Source organism: Henningerozyma blattae, chromosome 5 (assembly GCF_000315915.1).
Source record: "Henningerozyma blattae CBS 6284 chromosome 5, complete genome".
Lineage (NCBI taxonomy): Eukaryota > Fungi > Ascomycota > Saccharomycetes > Saccharomycetales > Saccharomycetaceae > Henningerozyma > Henningerozyma blattae.
This window is the reverse complement of record NC_020189.1, coordinates 797,945-823,126: the sequence shown is the minus strand read 5'-3', so window position 1 is coordinate 823,126 and position 25,182 is coordinate 797,945. Positions and strand designations below refer to the sequence as shown.

At 31.9% G+C, this 25,182-nt stretch overlaps 11 protein-coding genes and 2 non-coding genes across 13 annotated transcripts; 7 read left to right on the top strand and 6 right to left on the bottom strand.

The window, feature by feature from the left end:
* Nucleotides 1–1,781: 1,781 nt before the first annotated feature.
* TBLA0E03270 (uncharacterized protein) lies at nt 1,782–2,288 on the bottom strand (the record flags this gene model as incomplete). The annotated part of the gene is made up of 1 exon (XM_004180852.1): nt 1,782–2,288. One exon carries the CDS (start codon nt 2,286–2,288, stop codon nt 1,782–1,784), a length of 507 nt encoding a protein of 168 aa, XP_004180900.1.
* A 523-nt stretch (nt 2,289–2,811) lies between these two features.
* DFG16 (Dfg16p) lies at nt 2,812–4,809 on the top strand (the record flags this gene model as incomplete). The annotated part of the gene is made up of 1 exon (XM_004180851.1): nt 2,812–4,809. The coding sequence occupies one exon, from the start codon at nt 2,812–2,814 to the stop codon at nt 4,807–4,809; it is 1,998 nt and encodes a 665-aa protein (XP_004180899.1).
* A 797-nt stretch (nt 4,810–5,606) lies between these two features.
* On the bottom strand, nt 5,607–5,679 carry TBLA0Etrna14K. The gene has a single exon. It is a non-coding gene; the product is annotated as a tRNA-Lys (tRNA).
* Nucleotides 5,680–7,257: 1,578 nt separating this feature from the next.
* On the top strand, nt 7,258–7,803 carry DDP1 (polyphosphatase DDP1; the record flags this gene model as incomplete). The annotated part of the gene is made up of 1 exon (XM_004180850.1): nt 7,258–7,803. The coding sequence occupies one exon, from the start codon at nt 7,258–7,260 to the stop codon at nt 7,801–7,803; it is 546 nt and encodes a 181-aa protein (XP_004180898.1).
* Nucleotides 7,804–7,853: 50 nt separating this feature from the next.
* GET4 lies at nt 7,854–8,783 on the bottom strand (the record flags this gene model as incomplete). Its single annotated transcript, XM_004180849.1, has 1 exon — nt 7,854–8,783. The coding sequence occupies one exon, from the start codon at nt 8,781–8,783 to the stop codon at nt 7,854–7,856; it is 930 nt and encodes a 309-aa protein (XP_004180897.1).
* Nucleotides 8,784–9,567: 784 nt separating this feature from the next.
* Nucleotides 9,568–12,291, top strand: SEY1 (dynamin-like GTPase SEY1; the record flags this gene model as incomplete). The annotated part of the gene is made up of 1 exon (XM_004180848.1): nt 9,568–12,291. The coding sequence occupies one exon, from the start codon at nt 9,568–9,570 to the stop codon at nt 12,289–12,291; it is 2,724 nt and encodes a 907-aa protein (XP_004180896.1).
* Nucleotides 12,292–13,257: 966 nt separating this feature from the next.
* On the top strand, nt 13,258–14,460 carry TBLA0E03220 (alkene reductase; the record flags this gene model as incomplete). Its single annotated transcript, XM_004180847.1, has 1 exon — nt 13,258–14,460. One exon carries the CDS (start codon nt 13,258–13,260, stop codon nt 14,458–14,460), a length of 1,203 nt encoding a protein of 400 aa, XP_004180895.1.
* Nucleotides 14,461–15,549: 1,089 nt separating this feature from the next.
* Nucleotides 15,550–16,326, top strand: TBLA0E03210 (uncharacterized protein; the record flags this gene model as incomplete). Its single annotated transcript, XM_004180846.1, has 1 exon — nt 15,550–16,326. One exon carries the CDS (start codon nt 15,550–15,552, stop codon nt 16,324–16,326), a length of 777 nt encoding a protein of 258 aa, XP_004180894.1.
* A 1,107-nt stretch (nt 16,327–17,433) lies between these two features.
* NEJ1 (Nej1p) lies at nt 17,434–18,366 on the top strand (the record flags this gene model as incomplete). The annotated part of the gene is made up of 1 exon (XM_004180845.1): nt 17,434–18,366. The coding sequence occupies one exon, from the start codon at nt 17,434–17,436 to the stop codon at nt 18,364–18,366; it is 933 nt and encodes a 310-aa protein (XP_004180893.1).
* A 202-nt stretch (nt 18,367–18,568) lies between these two features.
* YPT6 (Rab family GTPase YPT6) lies at nt 18,569–19,192 on the top strand (the record flags this gene model as incomplete). Its single annotated transcript, XM_004180844.1, has 1 exon — nt 18,569–19,192. The coding sequence occupies one exon, from the start codon at nt 18,569–18,571 to the stop codon at nt 19,190–19,192; it is 624 nt and encodes a 207-aa protein (XP_004180892.1).
* Nucleotides 19,193–19,557: 365 nt separating this feature from the next.
* On the bottom strand, nt 19,558–21,642 carry TBLA0E03180 (uncharacterized protein; the record flags this gene model as incomplete). Its single annotated transcript, XM_004180843.1, has 1 exon — nt 19,558–21,642. One exon carries the CDS (start codon nt 21,640–21,642, stop codon nt 19,558–19,560), a length of 2,085 nt encoding a protein of 694 aa, XP_004180891.1.
* A 394-nt stretch (nt 21,643–22,036) lies between these two features.
* HTZ1 (histone H2AZ) lies at nt 22,037–22,447 on the bottom strand (the record flags this gene model as incomplete). The annotated part of the gene is made up of 1 exon (XM_004180842.1): nt 22,037–22,447. One exon carries the CDS (start codon nt 22,445–22,447, stop codon nt 22,037–22,039), a length of 411 nt encoding a protein of 136 aa, XP_004180890.1.
* Nucleotides 22,448–23,374: 927 nt separating this feature from the next.
* TBLA0Etrna13K lies at nt 23,375–23,447 on the bottom strand. Its single transcript has one exon. It is a non-coding gene; the product is annotated as a tRNA-Lys (tRNA).
* Between the last annotated feature and the right edge of the window lie 1,735 nt (nt 23,448–25,182).

Genomic DNA, 25,182 nt, shown 5'->3' with positions numbered 1-25,182 from the left:
ATAAATATATAACCATTGCAACCAAAACAATGATACAAATATCAATAAGCATACTTATAGATGTATATATATATCTAGAATTGAGAACCCATTGAAAATGAAAACAAACCCAAATAGTTTAATCTATGATTAAAAAAATTAATTAATTAGACGTTTGGGGATTGGATGATGGTAAAGAAAAGTGATTAAACTAGTAATACTATCAACAAATAAAGTTTTAATGAAACAGTTCTACGAGTTGTAATTCTGATGCTGATACTGATTTTGATTAACTCCTGACAAAAAGTAGGTTAATAAGATGAGAAAATAAAAAAACAATGCAAATGAATGAATCGGGATGGAAAAATTGTAATTTAATAAATTACTAACAAAGTGTACCTTAAAAAAAGTATTATGGGATAAAATTTAGTAGTATATTAAATATAGAAATGTATATAATCAATATATAGATTGTCAAATCCAGTAACGAAATACAGACAGGATGCAGGATAGAGGATGGTAGTTTAACTAGGTAGCTGATAAGTTGTGTGGAGAGATGAGTTGTATTAGGATTAATAAGCAGGAGCTTTGCCCAAAACAGAAACAGGGAAAGGCGATAGAAATGGATGCTCAGTAAGAAAATAAAAGGAAAATAAAAGAAATCCAAGAAGAATCATGGAGTAATAGAATAGATGATATCAGTAATTATTAGTGATGGAGATATACTTTATCGAGTAATAGTAGGAGTAGTAAGCCATAATGGTTGACCGTAATAATCAAGCAACAGAAAGGGATACAATTTACACTAATCATTGCAGGAACCAAAACTATCAACAACCATAATCAATCTACAGACAAGAAATAAGAAACAAGGCTGGTAATTAGCTAGAAAGAGGAAGATGGTATGGGCAAATGAAAAGGCAAGAGATCGATATTTGACAAAAAAAAATACAAAAAAACAACGCAGAGCTTATGAAACTCAACCTGAGTAGGCATTGTTAGTAGGTGAGAGATTCAAGGAAAACTAGATATATTGGTGACATAATATGATAAAAAGCTAGTCTCCTGTTGGAGAGAACATAAGGAAATGTAGAGGGTATAACTAAACGAATAGATTTCATAAGGTGACTGCAACATCTTTGTATCATTGGACAGGATTGCTTATGAATAAGTAAGCGGGTGCATGGGTATAACAAAAAAAGAGCAAATGGCAAGCAGCAAAAGAAAAGAATATAAGGTTTTCCATGTTACGTAACAACCGTCGTGTTATTATCCCCGAGTTCATATGGAATTAGCACCCACCCTGCCATTAACCACAACAACAGACATTACCCATAACGTAGCTTTAGGGTTTTGATAAAAGTGGTGAGATCCCCGGGCTGATAGCATTTTTTTTCAATCAAGTACAATGGTTGGCTTACCTACTCCTGCGTGCCTACAGCTTACCGGGACAAATTTTGGATTTCATTTCGATATTTGGACGTTAAATGCCTTAATGTTCTTAAATAGGGCAAGGTAAAAGGTTTCCTATTGAAACGATGTTTACACTCTTTTACTGGAGCCGTGTTATGCGGTGTGCGGGCGCAAACCTCCTTAACTTGTCCCTTGCCCTGGCTGCAAGTTGGATACTTAAGGTCCGAAATGTTATTATGCCAAAAACTAAGCTAGCTATGTATGCAGCTATTGTAAAACTACTATCGTCTACTTACTCTATTTTCTATTTATCATCATGCCTTTTGAAAGAAGGTGTGAGGCAATAAGCAATGTATGTTGTATCCTAGATGTGATACCCATGCCCACTTTCATGGATTAGCTAATTCGGCATGTTCTGGTAGTTCTGCTAATTGAGTCCATGTCCATCCGTACCCTCGTGGAGGAAACGACCCTCGTCCAGTAAGGTGCATTGCAGTGTGGCCGTCGTTGCTATTTCCCTCGGTACCGACGCCATGGTTATTGTTTGGTCCAGAGTTGTTCATGCTATGATGAACAGATCCGGTACTATTGCCGCTGGTGGCTGCTGTTCTGGAAGCTTCTCCCTCCGTAGCCCTGGCGTACATATCGTTATGGGGCCCAGAACCATGGTTTCCTACAGATAAGTCGCCATTGTTTCCAGGGTTTCCAGCACCCTCAGTTGCTGGGCCATCCAAGATATCATCTAGCAGCCCATCACCGTACTGCATCGGAGGCTCAAGAAATGTGGCAGGAAGCTCTTCAGGTAGTTCATCTTGAAGCCAAGCCATATATTCGGATTGATGTGCCATAGCTAGGTGCTGGACTGCGAAATATGAGTCTCTGTACCCTCCTGTCATCTCTCATAAGCTTCGTAATGGATATTGCTGTCTGCTTGGTATTTTTCCTGGAATTGCGTAGGAAAATACCTTCTTGCCACCAAAGTTACTTAGTATTCACACTTGCTAGATTCTCTGGTGATACTTTTTTGCATCAGATCTAATCTCGCAAAATATCTATGTTTTATATCAAAAGGAGCCTGTACCGAGTTTAATTGTGTAGAGACTTTTTTGTACATTATCATGATACTTTTGTAACATTTTTCAATATTGGTAATATACGTTTTCTTTTATTTTTTCGGTTTTGAAAAAGCCGAGTGTTTCGGAGTTTTCCCGGTTTGGGATGATTCGGTATATGAGATTTTTTAGTAGAAAATTCCCAGCATTCTTATACGCTATTAATATTCATCTATTTAATAGAATTATTAATTAAATTGAAAAAATATATATAATATTAAAAATAAAGAATAAATAATAAAAAAAAGCCTTTGATAATTAGGCATAGTTGAAACTTATTATCTACAATAAAGGTGTTTTATTATGGATGTCGAATTTTAATACTACGCACAACTATAATAATTTAACGTCGTTGGACGATATATACAGAAAATATACAGACCCAAACTATTACTCTAATCAAAAGAAAACAATTTTAAACTTAGCTGCTTTAATCAATGCAACTATTCTGATACCGTACGCAAATTACTGCCAGATCTATATTCTAAATTCGGGATTTCTGACAACGCTAAATGATAGTATAAAATATATATCCTCTAATAATCCGTTATTCAGATTCGATAATTTATCTACTGATGGTAGACGATCTTTTTTCATTACTTGTAGAAATAGTGCACTTCATAATATAAGTGATAATGAGATCGATTTGGATTTCAGTAAGATTCTCAGTTCGTTGGTGGAAGATATCTGGAATCTGCACCTAAACACGACAGGCGATTGGAAATTTCTATTTGAAAATGATTCATTCACAAATAGTTTAATTATGATTGCTTTCACTAATTGTGCAATCTCAATAGCTACTTGGATGGTCTATTTCTTGTTATTTCTATTGCCAAGGTATAACAATTTAATGATTCAGAGAATTAAAATATTACATATTTATATCCTTTTTGCTGCAATTTATGAAACCACATTTTATACTTCACAATCCATCAACCAATTTAGACACCAATATATGGGTAATATTCAGTCAGTGGATTTATATGAGAAAACCATTATTAGTCAGAGTAATAGTTATAACGTATACCAGTTATTCACTTATTCTCTCAATATTATAAATTGGTATTATATTATATATTATATTATTGTTAACTCAAGAAAGATAAATAGTAAAAGGAAAAATAATAAAAAAGCTAAAAATTTAATCCAATCAACTTGTAGTTATTATCAAAAATTAATACGAATAACTTTTATATCTCGATTGAAAAAAATTTGGTACAAATTTACACCAAGAATTTTGAAAAATTTTAAATATTCATATATTATTTTTACCACGGCACTAGTGGTTTTCCAAACTATAGTATCAGGATTCATTTTATGGATTAAAGATACACATTCAATTAATAATTTTTTCATTGTTATGAATGCTATTAATGTTACGGCTTTATTAATATTCTTATACATATATTTGAAATCAGTTGCATCATATATTTTTTTCGATTCTACAAACATTTCATTAGATCTGAAAAGTTTTTTCAAAATTCTTTATAATGATTACCATCAAACAATCCCAACTTTGATTTATAATTTTGCTGTTTTTGTGGGATATTATATCATTTTATTCTATAGGATTGTTTATGAGAATGATTCAATCTCTTGGAAATATTCTATCATCAGATTTTTGAAATTATTAATAACAGTAAATGTCTGGATACTGATAGTTGTGTTTGAACAAAGAGAAAATTATTTAAAACGGGAAACTATAATAGGTAAAAAAATTACCAATAATGACACGTTCTATGCAGATCCAATGATGACACCTGACCTTCCAAATTCGGATGGTTCTTATAATAATGATGATTACGATGACGATGACGATGACGATGCTTGTTCAAGTAAAGAAGATGGTGATGAAAATGAGGAGCATGAAGAAGAAGATGATGATATTTCTATGGATTTTCAATTCATTAAAAGATTTTGGAATTCATTGAAATCAAGTAAAAAGGAAACTAATATGCCAATTTTTTATCATGACGAAATTGTTCAAGAGGGCGAATTTGAGCCTCATGTAGATGTGAACTCAAGTAGATTAGAATCATTTTACAACGAATATCCCACAAAGAATTATTACAATAATAAGGTAATTGGTGTTACAAATTCTTTAACAAATGGATCAACATCGATTGCAATGAATAACAACTTTGCTTCTAACACAAATAATTACAATAGAAATAACAGCACTGATAATGCCAATAATAATGGTAATGATAATGATAATGATAATCAAAGTGTAGAAACAGAACTACAAAGGAACTTAATTTATGAATTTGATGAAAATAATGATAATTATTCATTTTCTGATTAGTTTCATTTAATTTTCTGACGCATTTACATAAAATATTTATTTATATATTCCTTACTTAATAAGTAATACTATTCAATAACTTTTTTCAACATTCTAACAAGATTTTCACAATTTAAACCATGTATTATTCTCACTTTAAAACTAAAGAGCGTAATTGAAGGAGAATTAAATTCAGAATCTCAAAAATTGATTATGTGGTTTTTCTTAATAATATTGACGTAGAAAAGTTTTGTTTTTCATTTTTTGAATGTTTTTATTATTTTGGGTCAAGTTTAGAAAATTCTAATATATTTAAAAATCATTCACCATGAATTTTACAAATTATACTCATATCTTAATTTATTAACTATCTAGCATTACTTTTCTTAGCAAAGTATAATTAAGTCGTACAGTCACGTGATACCCAAAAATTGTCAAAAAATTAAAGCCTGTCATGTAGTGTGAGCTACGTTAGTCACGTGTGTAAATCAGGATCACATGATAACGGAATGAACATGTAGATTACCAAGTAAGTGAATCATGAACATAAATTCTATTTAAGAATCTAAAGCTAAAAGGAATAAACTAGAGGGTTAAGGTAGAACAAAGAGGTAAGAACCAAGAAAAACAAAAAGAACGAAAATACAAAAGATAGGAAGTGTATAGTGAACAAATCGGAACGTAATAATAATAATATTTAACTTACATAGGCTCAGGTATATAGTTGTATAGTTTAATAAACAGTTGGTATTAAACTAGCAGCCAAAAAAGATATACTACTGAGAGTAACAGAGATTAAAATTGTTACGCAAAAATAAAGCCCTGTAGGGGGATCGAACCCCTAACCTTGTGATTAAGAGTCACACGCGCTACCGATTGCGCCAACAAGGCTCTTTTTCGTTGTTGATTTTTTAATACAAGACTGATATGACAAGGATGGTGTTTCAGAGTTCGGATGGTACTGAAATCAGTAGTTACAGGTTGTATTACACAAGATTATTGTATCTCCCCTCGGTCCTTCTCTATAGAGTATATAATAGTATATTGATCTATACATGTTCCTTAGATACTGCTGGAATATGATTATATCATTTTCTATTAAGTGGTAAAATACTTTTATCACGTGACTTATTATTTAAAATGTGTTTTTCTGTTTATATCGAAAAACACTATTTAAGAAATATATTCATTTTAGTTATGGTATTTACTATATATGTCTAAATAAAGCAATTGTCTTTACATCTTAAACACTGTGTAACAATGTCTAACTCTCTTGAATCCCAATATATACTTCTTTAGAGCTGGACAGTTCTGGGTGCATAGTTACAAGATGCGGTACACTCATTGAAACCTGGGTGTCATGCTTACTAATAGGTGACCGAGATGAACCAGAAGTGGGTGCAGATTCTGTGGTTACAGTTGATGTTCCACGCCTGCTGAATAGTTGTTTCTCAGCTGTGGTCAGCTGATCTGTCCTCTTTCGAGGCTTCTCTTGTACTGATTTCTTGTCAGAATTACGTGAAAGGCGACGGCGCTTAGACGGTTTTACAACAGTTGATATTATATAGTGATCTGGCTAGTATTTTACAGATGACTATATAATAAAAATTTTGCTTTAATGGCACAAATATGTTAAGAAAGAAAAATCAATCTAGATAAGATACTGTTCTCAATTAGTAATAAAGGGAAATAAATGTTAAAACGGTGTTTTTGACTCAAACAATATGTTATTAGATGATAATATATTTGGGTCTTAGATAAGAGATATAAGCATAAAATGAAATAAAGATAATTCGTGTATTGTTTGATGGCTCCTATCGAATGAGCTAGTGGACGATAATTTGCAAATGTTTATGTATGATTAAGTTTTAGATAGCAAGAACATCTCGTACAGGATAACTTAAGCAAAGTCTTATGTAGGCACCGTATTTTTAATAATATAATTTTCCTCTTAATTGTGAGGGTTGCAATTAATATATTGCTGACTAGTAAGGCTATGTTTGAGTATCCGTGGAGATTGCATAGCATATGGCTGGTCAGCAGGATGTGCATGTGTTGGAGTAATGTGTTTAGGGTTGATTAGGGGTTAGGTTATATGGAACATAATGCAAATCAATATTTTCAAAGGAGGGTTTGATGAAGTGCCTAATTATATATATATATCTTTGATGTAATTTGTAATTTGGCCCATGTCTATTTTAAACTAAATTGCTCGATATGTATATATACACTTATTGTTTCTCTTATAACAGAAACTTTTTTGGATGCCGCCAATTTTGTTTTAGATAACTTACAGTGTCATCACAGGCAAACTTCTCAAGTTTGTTAAATTTCGGAGTATGTGTCTTATATCACACACTTAACAATTTAAAAACGTTCTTTCAAGAATTTAATATAATAAGAAAACCAAGAACTTCAATCCTTGTCAAGGAAATACTTATTAAAATATATAATAGAACAATTAAGCTTATGTCTGATCAATTTAAAAGATCAGTAACGTCACGTACTGGCAGAAAAAATCAAGTATATACACAAGAAGGAGCAAGAATTGTTTCCGGATGCGTATGCTTAACTAAAGATCATAAGCAAGTTTTATTAATATCTTCTTCTAAACATAAAGATCGTTGGATAATACCTAAAGGTGGTGTCGAAAATGATGAAAAAAATGATTTTAGCTTGACTGCAAAGAGAGAAACTTGGGAAGAAGCAGGTTGCACGGGTGAAATTATTAAGAAGTTGGATATAATTGAAGATATGAGGCCCTCAAATGAGTGGGCTAATATCACAAAGGAAGAATTTTCAAATACACAGGGAACTATCCTGACGAAGATACCAAAGACTGAATATCATTTTTATGAATTAGAGATTAATGAACTTATCAACGAGTATCCTGAAAGTAAGCAAAGAAACCGTAGATTAGTCAATTTCCATGAGGCACATAAGGAATTGAAAAATGCTAATAGGCCTGAATTGCTTAGAGCTTTAGAAATATCATCTATTGATAAGACTTTATAATAGTATGTGCTTATATAATTCTATGTATATATGTATTAGTTTGTATCTCCTTATTTTCCACCACCTAATAAGCCAGACATCATATCTTGTAAGAAATTACTTTGCTTGGGTGCTACTATTCCAAAATATTCTTGACCCAAAAACTCCAATTCATTTTTAAATTGATTTGATTGAGCTGGATATTGATTTTTCAAAGAGTTAAAATATGAAGCTTCTTTTGTCTGACAAGCTAATATCAATAATTGTAAGAAATTTAAAGAAGAATCATTTGAATCGAACAAAATCAATTGGAAATCAGTTTTATCAATATGTTTGACATTATCAATCTTTTTATAATCAATATAATTGTTTAAAAAGACTTTTGTAGAATCGATGGCATAGCTAATATTCGAAACGAACAGATAATTGAAGACCAATCTCCCCAAATAAAGGGAGACATCTTCTTTATCGCTACTAGAAGAATCTTCTTGGGATTGTAAATACCAATCCCACAAGTTTTTTACATAACGATCTCTAGAATCACGAGTTCCTAAGGTCCAGTAACGTTCAGCTTCATAGACGTAGTTACCATTCCAAAGAGCACGACCTAAAGCATCATGTAATCTTGCATCACCAAATTTAGAATCGCCATTATTGCAACTCCAGTTGTTCATACCAGTAGCAACATCTTTTAAGTCTGGATCAGTCAAAGGCAATACCTGCAGAATTTGAATTAAGCGGCCTACAGATTCATCGTCAACTTTGATCTCAGCTAGTTTATATACTTCTAATAAATATAGAGTTAAATCTACACCAGAACCACTCTGATTAGCCTTAAACAAAGACAATGAGCCTTTGAAGATTAATTCAATAGCATCAGAGTACTTCTTAGAATGAACATATCTATTAGCAATGGTTCGAAGCATTTGATGTGCTTCATAGAATTCCTCATTTTGAATCTTCTCTTCAAATCTATGCAAAGTCTTGGCGGTTTTACTCATAATGGATATTTAGCACGGTATTATATGACTATACTTTTAATCTTGCTAAAATAGAAATTCTGTAAGGCTGTTGCTAATGTAATAAACTAATTAATTCTTTTCACTCATCTATTATGTCTATCTTTTACGATTCCTTTTTCTGTTTCTTTCTTAGCCCCGCCAAAATGAGAACTTTACAATATCCGTGGAAATAAAAAGAATTCTAAAATTAAAATAATCCATTAAAGAAAGCGTTTACCGGATAGTATGTAAGAATGCAAGAATGTATCAAGTTATGTGAAATCTTGTTATTTTAACTTAATTCGATTTATTCTAAAAAATACTTGTTAATTAGATTTAATGCGCGTATTTTTTTTTTCTGAAATATGCATTATCATTATACCAAATACACATTACCTGAATATACATTTCTTATTGGAGTAATATGTCACATTAATTATACAAGCTAATAATGATTTTTAACTCAATTTAGTTGTAAAACCTCTGTCCAATTTGTGTCACTGGAAGTAAATGACACAAATTGATATACTTCAGTTTCTCGTTGAGTACGATCACCCAACGCGCGAAAACTGCAAGACAATAAATACCAAACACTGAAATAGTATAGATGATAATTGTTTGTAAATATAAAAATAGAAAAAAATAAATAAAAATAATAATAGGAAAAAGACAGCAACAACAATTGGTATCAAGCAGTTTTTGTATTTTATAAAAGAAGCAAAATATAAATTCAAATAGCACAAATAGTTCCACTCACTCTGTATTCTGCAAACACCATACACCAATGCCAGATGCTGTGCAATTAATTGGTGAAGAAAAAGATTTCTCTTCCAATGTTATAGATTATTTCAAAGATATTTTAAATTCAAAACCAGATCGAAATGATGTTGATATTAATATGAACTACCATATTGTTTCGGTCTTTGGTTCCCAATCAAGTGGTAAATCAACCTTGTTGAATATTTTATTCAATACTAATTTTGACACAATGGATGCTAATGTTAAGAGACAACAGACGACAAAGGGTATCTGGCTGGCCCATACAAACGAACTTAATACCTCATCTGATTCATTAACCAAGACAAACGATATCTTTGTCCTTGATGTAGAAGGTTCAGATGGTGCGGAAAGGGGTGAAGATCAAGATTTTGAAAGAAAAGCTGCCTTATTTGCATTAGCAGTATCTGAAGTCTTAATTGTCAACTTATGGGAAAATCAAATTGGGTTGTACCAGGGGAATAATTTGGCATTATTGAAGACTGTCTTTGAAGTTAATTTATCCCTCTTTGGCAAATCTTTTGATCCATTGAAGAATAATAAAGTGTTGTTACTATTTGTTATTAGAGATCATGTAGGTGTCACACCTTTATCAAGCTTAAGTGAATCATTGACTACCGAGCTGGAGAATATTTGGGCTACTTTAAATAAACCTTCAAATTGCAAAGATCTATCTCTTTATGATTTTTTTGATTTGAAATATGTAGGTTTAGCTCATAAAATTTTACAAAATGAAAAATTTATTGATGATATTAAATCTTTGGGGGATTCATTTGCTTTTAACATTAGTAACATGGATCCAATGAAAACCCGTGGTATTGATCGTACAACAGATGAAAATAAAATTATAGAACCAATCTTTAAATCAAATTATCATCGTCAGAATTTGCCGATGGAAAGTTGGTCAATTTATGCTGAAAATTGTTGGAATTTGATAGAAAACAATAAAGATTTAGATTTGCCAACTCAACAAATATTAGTCGCTAAGTTTAAGACTCAAGAATTCGTTAATGAAGCTTTGCAGTTATTATTAGATGAATTTGATAAAGTTATTACCGACGATATTTTAATTAACAAATCTATGTTAATTGAAAAATTATTACTATTAAAAAATAAAACTTTGAATTATTATATTGATCATGCTTCTCATTACACAAATTCAATTTTCTTAGAGAAAAAGACTGTTTTAATTAATGAAATTGATAAGATTTTCAAACCAAAAATTGATTTTTATTTGAACCATTTAATTGGCATTTTAATTAATCAATTGAAAACTTCGATGAAAAACTATAATAGTGCTAATAATAATAACTCCCCATTTGTGGAAAAATTGAATGCTAATATTAAAGACACAAATTTGGCATTTGAAAAAGATGTTAAAGAATTTCAAAAAGATCAATTGATTGATGAAAAAACTTTTGATGAACTTCTAATAAATTTTAGCAAACTCATAAAAGATAACGAAAAAAGTTTAAGAGAAGCACATTTGAATTCAATCATTAATAGAATTAATAAAACTCTCTCAATTAAATTTAAAGATTCATCTATTAATTTATTATCTCATCCTGAAATTGATGTTTGGGATAAAGTGTTAAATATGTTCAACATTACTTTAACTAGAATCTTAGTAAATTATAAAGTTGAAACTACAAGAGAATTTAATGAAAAGGATGGATTTGAATATAATAATGAAAAATATTCAGAAGCAGTAGAAGATGAATATGATTTCCATTTGGGTTTCAATAAAGAAAAGAACTCCAACATTTATAAACAAATTAGAGGTAATGCTTGGAAAACTTTGGATAACATTATTCATGATTATCTAAAGGAAGATTCAATACTATCTATTCTAAAAGATAAATTTGAAACCAAATTTAGATATGATGAAAATGATACTCCCAAATTCTGGAAAAATGAAATTGAAATTGATCAGGCTTATAAGGTCGCTCGTGATTATTCAATTGGTTTATTAGATATTTTATCAATTGCTAAAACAAAGGATAATGTTGAAATCATTCCTGATGTTCAATTACCTAAAGATGATGATGAAGACGCTGAAGATGATGACATTTATCAAGATGAATTCGGTATCTATCATTCTCAGAAGTTCTCTCATATATTAAATGAATTACAAAAAGAAAATATATTGAAAAAATTTAGAAAGCAAATAAATCTTTCTGTATTGGACTGTAAACGTTCTACTGTAAGATCCACCACTCACGTACCAATTTGGATGTATGCTCTATTAGTCGTTTTAGGATGGAATGAATTCATGATGATTTTAAGAAATCCTTTATATGTCACATTGTCACTTTTACTATTGGTCGCCTTCTATTTCATTAATAAATTTGATTTGTGGGGACCAGTATTGAATGTGTCACAATCTATCATTGGTGAAACTAGATCTACTATTAAAGAGAAATTAAGGGATTTCGTTTTGGATGATGGTGAACTGTCCAAAATGCCATCTTCTCCTGAACCACACTCTAATACGGCAAGCTTTCAATCACAACAAGAAAAGCAACATTACACTTCAAGTGGAACTTCTAGAAAAGCATCTAATCCTGTTAGATTGGATTCGCCAACCCTTCAATCGCAAGCCTCTCAAACTTTATCTGCGCCAACTACATCTTTTTCTCCCATTCAATCAACAGCTCCCGCAAAAGAGGACTATATTAATGAAAAGGTAGAAATCCAGCATGTCCCTCCCTATAGTGCCATAACTGAATAAGTTTGGAACAATAGCATAAGTGACTTTAATGAAAATGATTAACCTATTAAGGGAAAGAACTGGATCAAGAAATAGATATGTATCCTAAGAAAAACTAAAAATATATAGAAATTAACCATATATACATATATATACCAAATATGCATAAAAATATCTCGAAAACTAAATCTTATAAGCACTATTACACTAAATTTTTGTAAATTTTATCACATGTTATATATTAAAAAGCAACATTTCTCAACAATCGTGACTAGTACTGTTTTGTATGTCGTATAATTAAGGTTTAAACAAAGTATTTTTTCTAAATTTCGTACCTGTACGAAACCTTTTACAAGATAAACAAAATACTTAATAGAAATAATAAAAAAAACTTTGTAAATATAGTATATTAAGTATGAAATTTTTTTTAAATTAAGACTAGTTTGCAGAACATAAAAAGCACTTGGTAAGTAGTTCGACACAGTTTTAGTCCCATAACTCTATCTATGATTATTACGCTTTAAAGGCTGCATACTATGTTTTACTGTTTTAAAATTATGTAAGCTGCAAATTTAAATTTTCATTACAAATTCTTTTCAAAATATTTATTTGTAATCGTTGAAACTTCCGTTTTCCGTCTTCCGTCTTCCGAGCTCCGTCTTCCGAGATCTGTTAATTTCTTTTTGTAAAAAAGCGATACTTTAAGCAGAATCTTATGGGCGGTAAGGTTTGATAGAGTGATTAGATAATAGTCATATTTTTCTCATGAAAAATATGAAAAATTGAAAGTTGTTATAAATATTATCAAGAGTCTAAAAGTCAAAAAGATTTAATATAAATTAAGTAAAAATATCATGTTAGCTCAATCTCAATTCTTTTCGTAAATATTTCTTGTAGAATAGATAATAGCATCAATACAACACTCATTTCTAAGTGCAAGTATTATTTATTTCAAAAACAAACCATCACAAAGTAACAATTAATAAAATGCCCTTCAATACTGAATTCAAGCCTGTTGCTTTAAAAGATACTGATTTATTCAAACCTCTTAAAGTCGGGAATACTACCGTTTTAAATCGTGTTGTCTTACCCCCTCTAACTAGAATGAGAGCTCATTATCCTGGTAATGTGCCAAATAGAGATTGGACTTTAGAGTATTACGATCAACGTTCTAAAAGACCAGGTACCATGTTAATCACTGAAGGTGTTTTTCCATCTGCCCAAGCTGGTGGTTATGATAATGCTCCTGGTATTTGGACTAAAGAACAAATGGTGGAATGGAAGAAAATCTTTGACAAGATTCATAAAAACGGGTCCTTTGTTTGGCCACAATTATGGGTTTTAGGTAGAGAAGCTGATCCTCTTTCTTTAGCCAGAGATGGTTTAAGATATGATTCTGCTTCCGATAATGTTTGGAGAACCAAAGAAACTGAAGAAGAAGCTAAAAAAGCTGGCATTGAACAACATGGTATCACTAAGGATGAAATTAAGCAATATATCAAAGATTATGTTCAAGGTGCTAAGAATTCCATCAAATGTGGTGCAGATGGTATTGAAATTCATGCTGCTAATGGTTATTTGTTAAACCAATTCCTCGACCCAGTTTCCAACAAGAGAACTGATGAATATGGTGGGTCTATTGAAAATAGAGCTCGTTTCACTTTAGAAGTCGTTGACGCTCTAGTTGATGCTATTGGTGAAGATAAAGTTGGTATCAGATTGGCTCCATATAACACCAATGGTGGTATGTCTGGTAGTTGGGATCCATGTGTGTTTGCTCATTATGCTTACGTTTTAGGTGAATTGGAAAAGAGAGCACAAGCGGGTAAACGTTTGGCATTCGTCCATATCTTTGAACCTCGTGTTTCTAATCCATGGGATAATGAAGGTGATGGTGCTTATAATGGTGGTACCACTGAGTACGTTTACTCAATCTGGAAAGGTGTAGTAATCAGAACTGGTAATTTGGCAATCCATCCTGAAGTTGCCAAAGAATTCTTGAAGTATCCAAACACCTTATTAGGTTATGGTAGATATTTTATTTCCAACCCAGATTTAGTTGATCGTTTGGAAAAAGGGTTACCATTAAATCTATATGACAGACCAAGATTTTATGCTATGACTGATAAGGGTTACATTGATTATCCCACCTATGATGAAGCTATTAAAATGGGGTGGGGCAAAGAGTAACTTTCTAAATAGTTTGTTTATATTAACTTTTAATTTATTTACTTGATATTATATAAATTCTGTAATAATAAGATATAATTTTGTTGTACAATTTTGTTGTACAATTTTCCAAGGTTAAAATGAATTTCCCTATAGATACATGAGCATTTCAAACCACTTAGAGGGCTTGTTTTGAAATGAATATTTGGATTAGCTTTTTGTCTTAGTACTTATGAAATATAGAAAAAAAAATCCGAAGGTTTTTTTTCACAGGCGATAATACACGATTGTATAAGAAAATTATATATTTTACCAAGTTCAATTTTATATTTTTTAACGTATTATTAAGTTCGAAAAAAATGAATAATATAAACGTTAAAAATCTCCGGGCAAAATTCTATTCTATAATGGAATTTTAGAAAAGATAAACATTCTCCTGAATTTACCGTAATCATTAAAACAGAAATAGGAAAAATAAATGGATGGTGATAGCTGGAATGATTAGATGAAGAAGGTAAAATAGATATAATATTTAGAAGCTGGAGTTAATATTCTCCTCCAATAAAATGATGAGTTGAAAAAGCCATGGTTATATACAAGTAAAATAAAAAAGAGTCGATACAGAAAAACTGACGTCAAAAAATCTATCTACTGATCTATATACTGATTTAATTAGTAAAAAGGCAAACAAATTAAGTATATAAATCAAAAAAACGGCGATTTTATAATCTATTTAAGCTATCTAAATAATAGGCAAAAAAGATAATGTGTACTATTACGTATATCAAAATAGTGAAGTATTGTATTGATAAAATGCTGTACATTCATGCATATTTAATGCTAATATAAACTTGTAAATAAATATGAATTATGATTTTTTTTATAAAAAAAAGATGTATAGATAAGTAACTAATCGCTTTGAACCAGTATAATCTTACGCCAAAAACTCCGTGGCTCGCCGAAGTATTAATTCCCCTAATATATGGATAACGAATTTATTCTTTAAAATATTTCTATATAGATTTTAAGTATTAAAATTGGATATACTGATTATCCTAATTGAATTAAATCATTAGACGAGAGAAATTTTAACAGAAAGAAAGTAATAAAATGGAATTCAGTACACTTTGGAAACCATGTTTAATAAATAATCAGCTTTGGTATGTTAATGTTTACGAATCTGGGGAAAATGAAATGTTCTATATGTTTTTTATTGATGACAAAAATGAAATTGTGAGAATGTATATTTTACATTATTTTGATATTATGCAAAATTTAGGGGCTGTATATGTTGACAATTCTAATAAAAGTGTTGGAGAGCAATTATTAGATACTATAAGAGCAAATAGTGTAGATGCATTTAATAGTGTGAATGAAAGAGTGATGAATTTCAATTTTAAAGTGACTGAAAATACTGATATTATTATTGATATGGAATCTGATGATGAGAGTAATAGATTATTAAATAGAGAAGTGGTCTTTTATGTTTTAAGTAGTTATTCTGATCAATGTTCTAATTTAAATAATATGATTAATAATATTTCTAAAGTTATTCATTGCAAAGATAAATTACAAGATGAACCTCAAGATCAAATTAAAATTGAATATCCAGAAATGGTTAATCAACCAAGGATTTACCATAATAATACTAGCTTTTTACCGTTCAATAAAAAAGAATGGATTAAATCTCAATCTAAATCTTCAAATCAATCTAATCTTGAAGATCCTACTAATCTAATGAACAAACTTAAAAATTATGATTATACAAGACCTTACGATAATAAACAAATTAATAATGATAATTTACCACGTCGAACAACTAATGTGTCATTAAAACGCAATCTTGATGATGCTTTTGAAAGTTCTCGAAAGAAAAGAGAATATTAGAATTGTAGTCACTTTTGATATTATTTTACAAAAATGTATTATTTCTTGTGAATATAGTAGACTATTGATAGAAACTGCATATATAATGCGTTTATACAATACACATTTTGTCACTTTTATTATCTTAAAATTTGAATAATGTAAGGGGGGAAATATATTTAACACATCTAGATTTGATAATAACTATAAAATTTATTTATTTATTTAGATATAGTCTAAGTATATGAGAAATCTGTTTTTTTAAATCTTTGACAAAAATGATTCTTTTTTTGAAAAAATTAGTCTTAATAACTCAATATAGGATATTTGACCTTTACAAAAATTGAAGTTAAACTATTTTAATTGATATAGTATTATAAATCAAATGTCATAGAAATATTCTGGGAGCTTGGAAAGGACTACTTAATTTATGGCGTTTAAGATTCTAATTCTTAAATATATTTATAAGCTTCGATTAAACCTTTGTAGCATATTGGCATCCATATAGCAAATCTTCGATTTGAAACATTGAGTCATCTAGAAATTATATATTAAAGCTTTAAAACTTATTTCAATCCAGAGAAGATAGGTTTAAAAGATCAAAGTTGTAAATAAAAGAGATTTTATAAGGATATTTATTAGTTTCAATATTTTAAGAGTGTCAAGTTAAAAGGTAATTAATGATCAAATTTTTATTTGGTACTAATATCATGGCTCTATATCGAAAAAGTTAAATGTTATATGAATTAAAAGGTTAAGTGTGATCTATACTTTTCAATCTTTATAGATATATATATGTAATCTACTGAAATATTCACAGCTCAATTCTACAATATGGATTACATTCAGACTCTGATGATTTATGAAACCATTTTATTCCTTCTAGAATTGCATATTCAAAGTCTTTGAACATGAGACATATTCAATGGGATGTTTTTATGTACTATAAAATTGTCAACAATCCCCTTTCAATCTGAATTTTCCTTACTATTGACGCCTTGTATGTCATGACGGGATATAAGAGATTCTAACCCCAAAAAATTAAAGTTAAAAACAAAAAAAAAAGCAAAAAAAATTAAAAAAAAACTCAATCAATCAATCAATCAATCAATTTATCCATCATTATTAATGTCATTTCAAATTCCTGTAACTGAAATCCTATTACAGGAACCTGAACTATATTATTCTACTCCTGGGGGTAAATTATTAAGTGGCCCTCATTACATTGGTGATAAATTATATCATGTAGTTATTGATGATAGAGAATATCCAAAAGAATTTGTCAATATAAGTATAATTGATAATAAATTGCATAGATTACGTCTTACAGAAAAAAATATTAAATTTCAATTGAATCATCAAGGATATGACAATGATTCCATTGCAAAAGTGTACGATAAAATATTTGAACTGCTATATAAGCATGAATTTCAGGTGATCAAAACGTATGGTTCTTTTGCATTTGAATTTGAAATCTCTGGTAAAATTAAGCTGAGTATAAATGATCCTGTTGAAATGGATGAAGAAGGAGATCAAATGGAAGGATTATTTAATGTGATCGATTGTGATGCAAACCGTATTGCCGCTTTACAACATTTAAATAATCAATTGATAGATATTATTAAATCCAAAGATCTAGTTATTGAGACGTTACAGAATATGGTGGAAGATGTAGATTCCAAGATGATTGAAAGATGGATTCCAAAAAATACCAAAAATCATGAACATCTTACCCCTTTTGATTATCAAAAATGGATTCAAAACCAAAAAAAGTTCACTAAGGATTCACAAGAAACCAAAAGCTTATTAGAATCATCTAATAAGGTTTTTAATAGTCTTTCATCAAGTGACGATGAAAATAAAAATGATGAGGATGAAGAAAGTGATGTTGATTTTGGCAAGGTCTGGACTAAAGAAGATTATGCAAAATATGAAAGGAAACGTAAAAGAAAAGGGGAAGAAGAAGATACAAGATCATTTGATGAGAAATTAACTGACATGGCTGAACAAGCTGCTTCTCGTAAGAAACGATCCTTTGGTAGAATCCAGCCTGGCAAATGATAGCGCCGTGCCTTCGCGTCGCCCTTTTGTTACCCTGTCTCGCCTTATATAAGAACATATAGAATCTATATATTATATAAAACAATAAGCTGTAATACTAATAATAATAATAAATGTATAAATAAAAAGAAAAAAAAAACAGAAAACAGATATTATTCTTAGCAAAGAAAAAACGATTAAAGAATAGGAGATTGGATCAAAGATGAGTAACAAGACATTAACTAAGTATAAGATAGTATTTCTTGGGGAACAAGGTGTTGGTAAAACATCTCTAATCACACGATTTATGTATGATACATTTGATGAACATTATCAAGCTACTATTGGGATTGATTTTCTTTCGAAAACCATGTATTTGGATGATAAAACAATTCGATTACAATTATGGGATACTGCTGGTCAGGAAAGATTCCGTTCTTTGATTCCTTCATATATCCGTGATTCTCGAGTGGCAATTGTTGTCTATGATATTACTAAAAAAAAATCATTTGAATATATTGATAAATGGATTCAAGACGTCAAGAATGAAAGAGGAGATGATGGAGTGATTCTTTGTATTGTGGGGAACAAGAGCGATTTATCGGATCAAAGACAAGTATCTAATGAAGAGGGAGAAAATAAAGCCAAATTATTGGGAGCAGATATATTTATGGAAACTTCTACTAAAGCGGGCTATAATGTCAAGAATTTATTTAAAAAGATTGCCAAGTCTTTACCAGAGTTTGAAAATACAGAAGGTAATCCCTTAGAGAATGAAGAAAGAGCGGGTGTCATTGATATTGGAGAGAATGAAGAGCCCAAACAAGAAGCTGGATGCCAATGTTAGAGTGACCCCTTGCACCACTATGCCTTAGCGTCATGCGTCTGCGTGATGCCCTTGTATAATATAATTATATATATATATATATGATTCTTTTTTTTTCATTTTCTTTTCGTATATTTAAAAAAAATATGTTTGTATGAATATGCAGTAAAAAAAATTAAAAGAAGTATTTCTCTATATAAATAATTCTTGAAGATGAATGTATTAATTATTATTATATGAATCTTTTTTTGGAAGTTGCTTTTAAAAAAAAATTCATGTGATGAAAAAGAAATAATAAAAACCCAAAAAAAGCAAGTTAATGAGAATGTCATTATATGATCAGAAAAAACTGAATTTATCTGACCTATTATGAATTCTCTTAACCATTATATATTATCAAAGCCACTATCTGCAAACGTACCGTTTTTCAAAAGAATGTTACAAACTCTTGGCAATACTTCTATCAACATAGGTTCTAATTCAAACATTTCCCCATCGACAGAAAATAAACTTTGAGGGATTCTTGGTACAATCTTCAATGCAGTAATCTTGGCATGAAGAACTTCGGGAGATTGAACATGCAACCCTTTATCCAGCGATAACAAGACATTGGTAATTTTCACCAAGGAGGTTCTTGCATCTGTAATAACAAGATCAAACACACCGTCATCCGGCTGTGAAGCTGGAAAGAAATCTACATCAGGTGCCACGTAGGGCAACTTCCCAGTATAAAATATCCCCACATTTTCAGTCAAATCAGGGTCTATTCTATCCCAGCTTGGATCATTCTCAATATTATCATGGATATCATATTTCAAAAGGAAATCTTTATCAGTAATCTTCTTGGGTGTTGGAACATAATTCTTATGTTGGTTATACATTAACCTTACTTCATCTTTAGTTCTAGCAGCATATTTCACATATATATCACATGGGTATTTTTTGCCCTGTAGAACAGTCATAGCGACTCCTAGATCAAAACGAGACGGACCCATCCAACGGATAAATTCCGTGTTGATATCTGATTCGGCAATAATCCCGTATGTCTGGGATAGGAAGGAAAGCCGTGGACGTGAGAAAGGTGAATCTTGAGGACCATCGATATAAGATTTCTGGGAGACACACATTAAGTCTATCTTCTTCTCGATGGATTTCAATATGCTGAGAGCGGAGTATGAAGGATTGACAGTCCAGTGGCATGACACAGACATGGCGTTCCCGGAACCGCAAGGTAATTGTGTGATACATAATTTATCAAAGGCCTTGGCACGGTCTTTTCTTTGGTAGAGACCATTGAGTACCTCGTGAGGGATCCCGTCCCCTGAGGCACACACAATGGTGTCGTATTTATCGATGTTTAGGTCACGAGCGATGTCGATGGCGTGTGCTGCGTATTTTGTGTAGGCGATGTCTATAGTGCATTGTTTGGAAGCAGCTAGTAACGGGTGGCATTTCTGCATGTATAGTTTCTTGGCAGACCCTTTCCCGCCGTGAGGGTTGATGATTACTAGCATGGAACGGTTACGTTTGGCGTTGACGTACGATCTATCGAGGATTAACGACACCACGTCGAGGGAGGATGCGTTGGGGAAAGAAGTGAGATCGATCTCCACATCAAACCGTTTAGGCACCAAATCATTCTTGACAAGCTTGGCAAACGTGACTCTGATGGTGGCGTGGCGGCGTGCCGCTACGCGGGTTTTCATCTTGGAGGTAGATGAAGGTGAAGGGGAAGGTGACGATGAGGAAGAGGAGGCAGAAGGTTTTGGTTTTTTGTGTAGGACGTGAGGTTTGTTATGAGAACGGTCGTTGGAAGTGCTACTGGAAGAAGTGCTTGATGCTTGGCGTGGTATATGTGCGGCGCCCGGTCTCTTGGCAGGAGCTGTACGACTAGCACTGGCTGAAACGCTCTTGCTTTCAACATCGTCCTCGTCCTCGTCGTCCTCGTCGTCATCATCGTCATCGTCATCAACATTAACCTTGGTATTGTCGTCATCGTCATCATCATCATCACCCTCAGTATTATTATTGTTACTATTCTTATTATTATGGCGGCGACGGTGACGGTTTTCTGCATCTTCATAGGGTGTACGGCCCACGTGTTCAGCGTTCAGAATACGTGTGTACGGGATAAGACTATTAGCAGGTAGTTGGCTCAAATCATGAAGGTCATCGCTCAACTCTGGCTCACTCGAGTCAAAGCATGTAAAGCAACCCAGTAGACTGTTTAATAACCCTGACGACGACGACGAAGACGTCGAATTCGAAGACGTTGTCGAAGAAGATGGTGAAGCCGCAGATGACACGTGGTCGCTGCTATCGGTGTGTAACAACCGTTTTTGAGAATCAGTCGACGTAGCTGGTGATGCAGGTGAGCTGGACGGTAAACTTGTTGATTCATGCTGGTAATGAACAGGCGCTTGTGATTGGATCAGGATCCCATCGTCAGTAAGGATAGCTCGGTTAGGCATAGCGGGAGAAAGTGGTGTGCTAGAATAATATAAAGAGCGTTAGAGACAGTGTGAGCGTATGAGTTTGCAGAAGTATTAAGAGTAGAGTACGTCGAAGCAGGCGTGCTTTTTAATACCTGCAGCAGCGGTTGTATGAATTTTTTTTTTTTTTTACCAGGGCAATACAGGTTTTTCGGATGCTGGTGATAAATATACAATGTATTTAGGCAGAAATACACAGATACATAGAAGATACACAGGCCCGAAGCGGACCAGGGGGAGCAGCCGAGAAAAACGCGCACGTGACTGGAAACCGGTACGGGCACGTGAGAGACAGAGAAGCAGAGGCAAAGAGGCACTAGCATATTATAACACGTATAGGATATTGTCAGTCGTAAAGCATTGTAAGGCTTGTTTAAGCCTTGCGTTGTTTCTTTTCGACCTTTAACAGCAGAGCCTTGTTGATATGGGGCAAAACACCCCCTGAAGCAATTGTGGCACGTACTAGGGAATCCAATTCTTCATCACCTCTGATAGCCAATTGTAAATGACGTGGTGTGACTCTTTTCACTTTCAAATCCTTGGCTGCATTACCCGCTAGTTCTAACACTTCGGCGGTCAAATATTCCAATACGGCTGTCAAGTAAACAGCGGCTTTGGACCCTACACGGGTCTTACCACTGGCATGTTTCTTTAGAAACCTTTTGATACGGCCCACGGGGAATTGTAGCCCTGCTTTGGCAGACGACGATTGAGCACCTATGGTCAATGGACCACCATCTTTGGCACCGGACTTACCTTTACCGCCGTGTACTTTACCAGCCATTGTTAATTGTTTGTGTGATTATGTTTATTGAATTAGATCTGTTTATGAGTTGTGATTGACTTTTATTTAATCAACCAGCTGTGTTTGTTTTTTACAGTTCATTAAGCATTCAAGATATCATGATGATTTAGAATTACCATTGTCTATTGGAATACCCTGACGTTTTCTTAACTTAGCTATCTATCTAACAATCATCGATCTGGGAAAACAAAATAAAAAGAAAAAATAAAAAAGGCGACGCCAAAATTTCTGGGAGTGAAAAATAAAAAAAGACAAGAAATTGCCGACGCGTTTTCCGGGTAACTTAGGGGATTTCAAGAGAGAAATGTCCTAAACAGAGGTGTATAATAGGCGTTTACTATATTAACTCTGCAATTGAATTAAAAAAAAAGGATAAAAGAAATAGCATAATATAGAGTGATATTTTTGCTTCGTTTGGCCACGTGACACACCAGAAACTGGTCAAAAATTAAATTTGCGCAAGCCCGGAATCGAACCGGGGCCCAACGATGGTGTCAGGTAGTGTGAGCTATTTTAGTCACGTGTATAAATCAGGATCACGTGATATCGGAATGAACATGTAGATTAACAAGTAAGTGAATCATGAACATAAATTCTATTTAAGAATCTAAAGCTAAAAGAATAAACTAGAGGGTTAAAGTAGAACAAAGAAGTAAGAATTAGAAAACAAAAAGAATGAAATACAAAAGTTGGAAGTGTATAGTGAACAAATCGGAACGTAATAATAATAATATTTAACTTACATAGGCTCAGGTATATAGTTTTATAGTTTAATAAACAGTTGGTATTAAACTAGCAGCAAAAAAGATACACAACTGGGAGTAGCAAAGCTTAAAATTGTTACACTAGCAGCAAAAAGATATACTACTGAGAGTAACAGAAATTAAAATTGTTACGCAAAAATAAAGCCCTGTAGGGGGATCGAACCCCTAACCTTGTGATTAAGAGTCACACGCGCTACCGATTGCGCCAACAAGGCTCTTTTTCGTTGTTCATTGTTGTAGACGAGATTGACTTTATACTCATCTACAAGTTGCTAACTAGAAATTATACATAACACTGTGCAACTGCTAGTTGCATACCTGTGAATATCGGTTCGATGCATAATCTCTACTAGTTAGCCAGCATTACTCAAACTGTGCACTCCTACCCTTGTAAGTAAGTTTATAAACAGTCCAATTAAAGTAAAATGGAAAAGCTGGCGTTGACCTTTGAAAAGTATTTAAAGACCAGCTTTTTCAGACTTTAGACATAAATTTATAGTTCTTTCATATAGTTATTTAGTTTAAAAAGAACAACAATTATATTCGTAAGTTCGAAGTATTAACTGGTGTTAAGTTAATAGATTGTTAAGTTAAGTTTTGGTAGTTACTATTTAAGTGTATCGTACTCCTAAGTTGGTTTACAACATTGATATTATATAGTGATCTGGCTGGTATTTTACAGATGACTATAACCCTGATTATTCTTATAACTATCACTTACTTATCTTATTCTGTGTAATTCTATATAGACGCCTCATGGGCATCGCTTTATATACTGAATAAGATAAATAAGTTATAGTTATAAGAATAATCAGGGTTATAGTCACTGTACAATACTAGCCAGATCACTATATAATATTGGTAAAGTTTAGAGTTGCCTTTAAAAACGATTTGTGAATAAAATAAATTAAATCATATTACACTCTCTTGCAAACCAATATTATTCAATCTAAAGAATTTATCATGCTCTATTCAAACTCCAAAACTGGTGATAACTTTAATTTAAAGTAATATGAGATGGTTAATATCACCTATTACAATCCCACATAAAGCATATCTTCCTTTTACCTCCTATTGTCTTCAAATGACTTTATAAATAGTAAATTAATGTATTTTAAAACTATAATACCATGTATATATTGAGTGTTATGTAATGCATATTAAGTAATAACCTTTAATTTCCTTGTGTATAATTATTTATATAAGCACTAAATGTTGAGGACTTTCATGAGTGACAGCTATACCAAAAAGTCCAGACTTTATTATCTGTATATATATGTACAAAACATTATAAGATTTTTAAACTCTCAGCAGAAGCTGAGTGAACAAACAGAATGCTACACAATCGCCCATCGAGATGTTCCTACAAGAGTCCACTTACCTATATATACATAAGTGTATGTGTTTTAACTATTATACCTAACTTATATGCTTGGGTCAATGAATATAATACAAAATGGGTTATATAGTATTAATATAGTTGTTTGCTGGAATATGATTATATCATTTTCTATTAAGTGGTAAAATACTTTTATCACGTGACTTATTGTTTAAAATGTGTTTTTCTGTTTATATCGAAAAACACTATTTAAGAAATATATTCATTTTAGTTATGGTATTTACTATATATGTCTAAATAAAGCAATCGTCTTTACATCTTAAACACTGTATAACAATGTCTAACTCTCTTGTATCCCAGTGTTGTTATTATTGTACAGTATAACAAGTAATTTTTTTATACAACCTATTTTTTTTCGGTATATAATCCGTAATTATAAAGTCACATATATATATGTGTATGTGTGTGTGTGTGTGTATATATGTATGTATGAATGTATATATGTATGTATGAATATACAACTTGGCTGCAAAAAGGCATTTGTATGGAACAAAAAAGTGCAGGAATTTGAGAGAGTCAGACATTATTAAATAATGATATTTTTGTTAGAT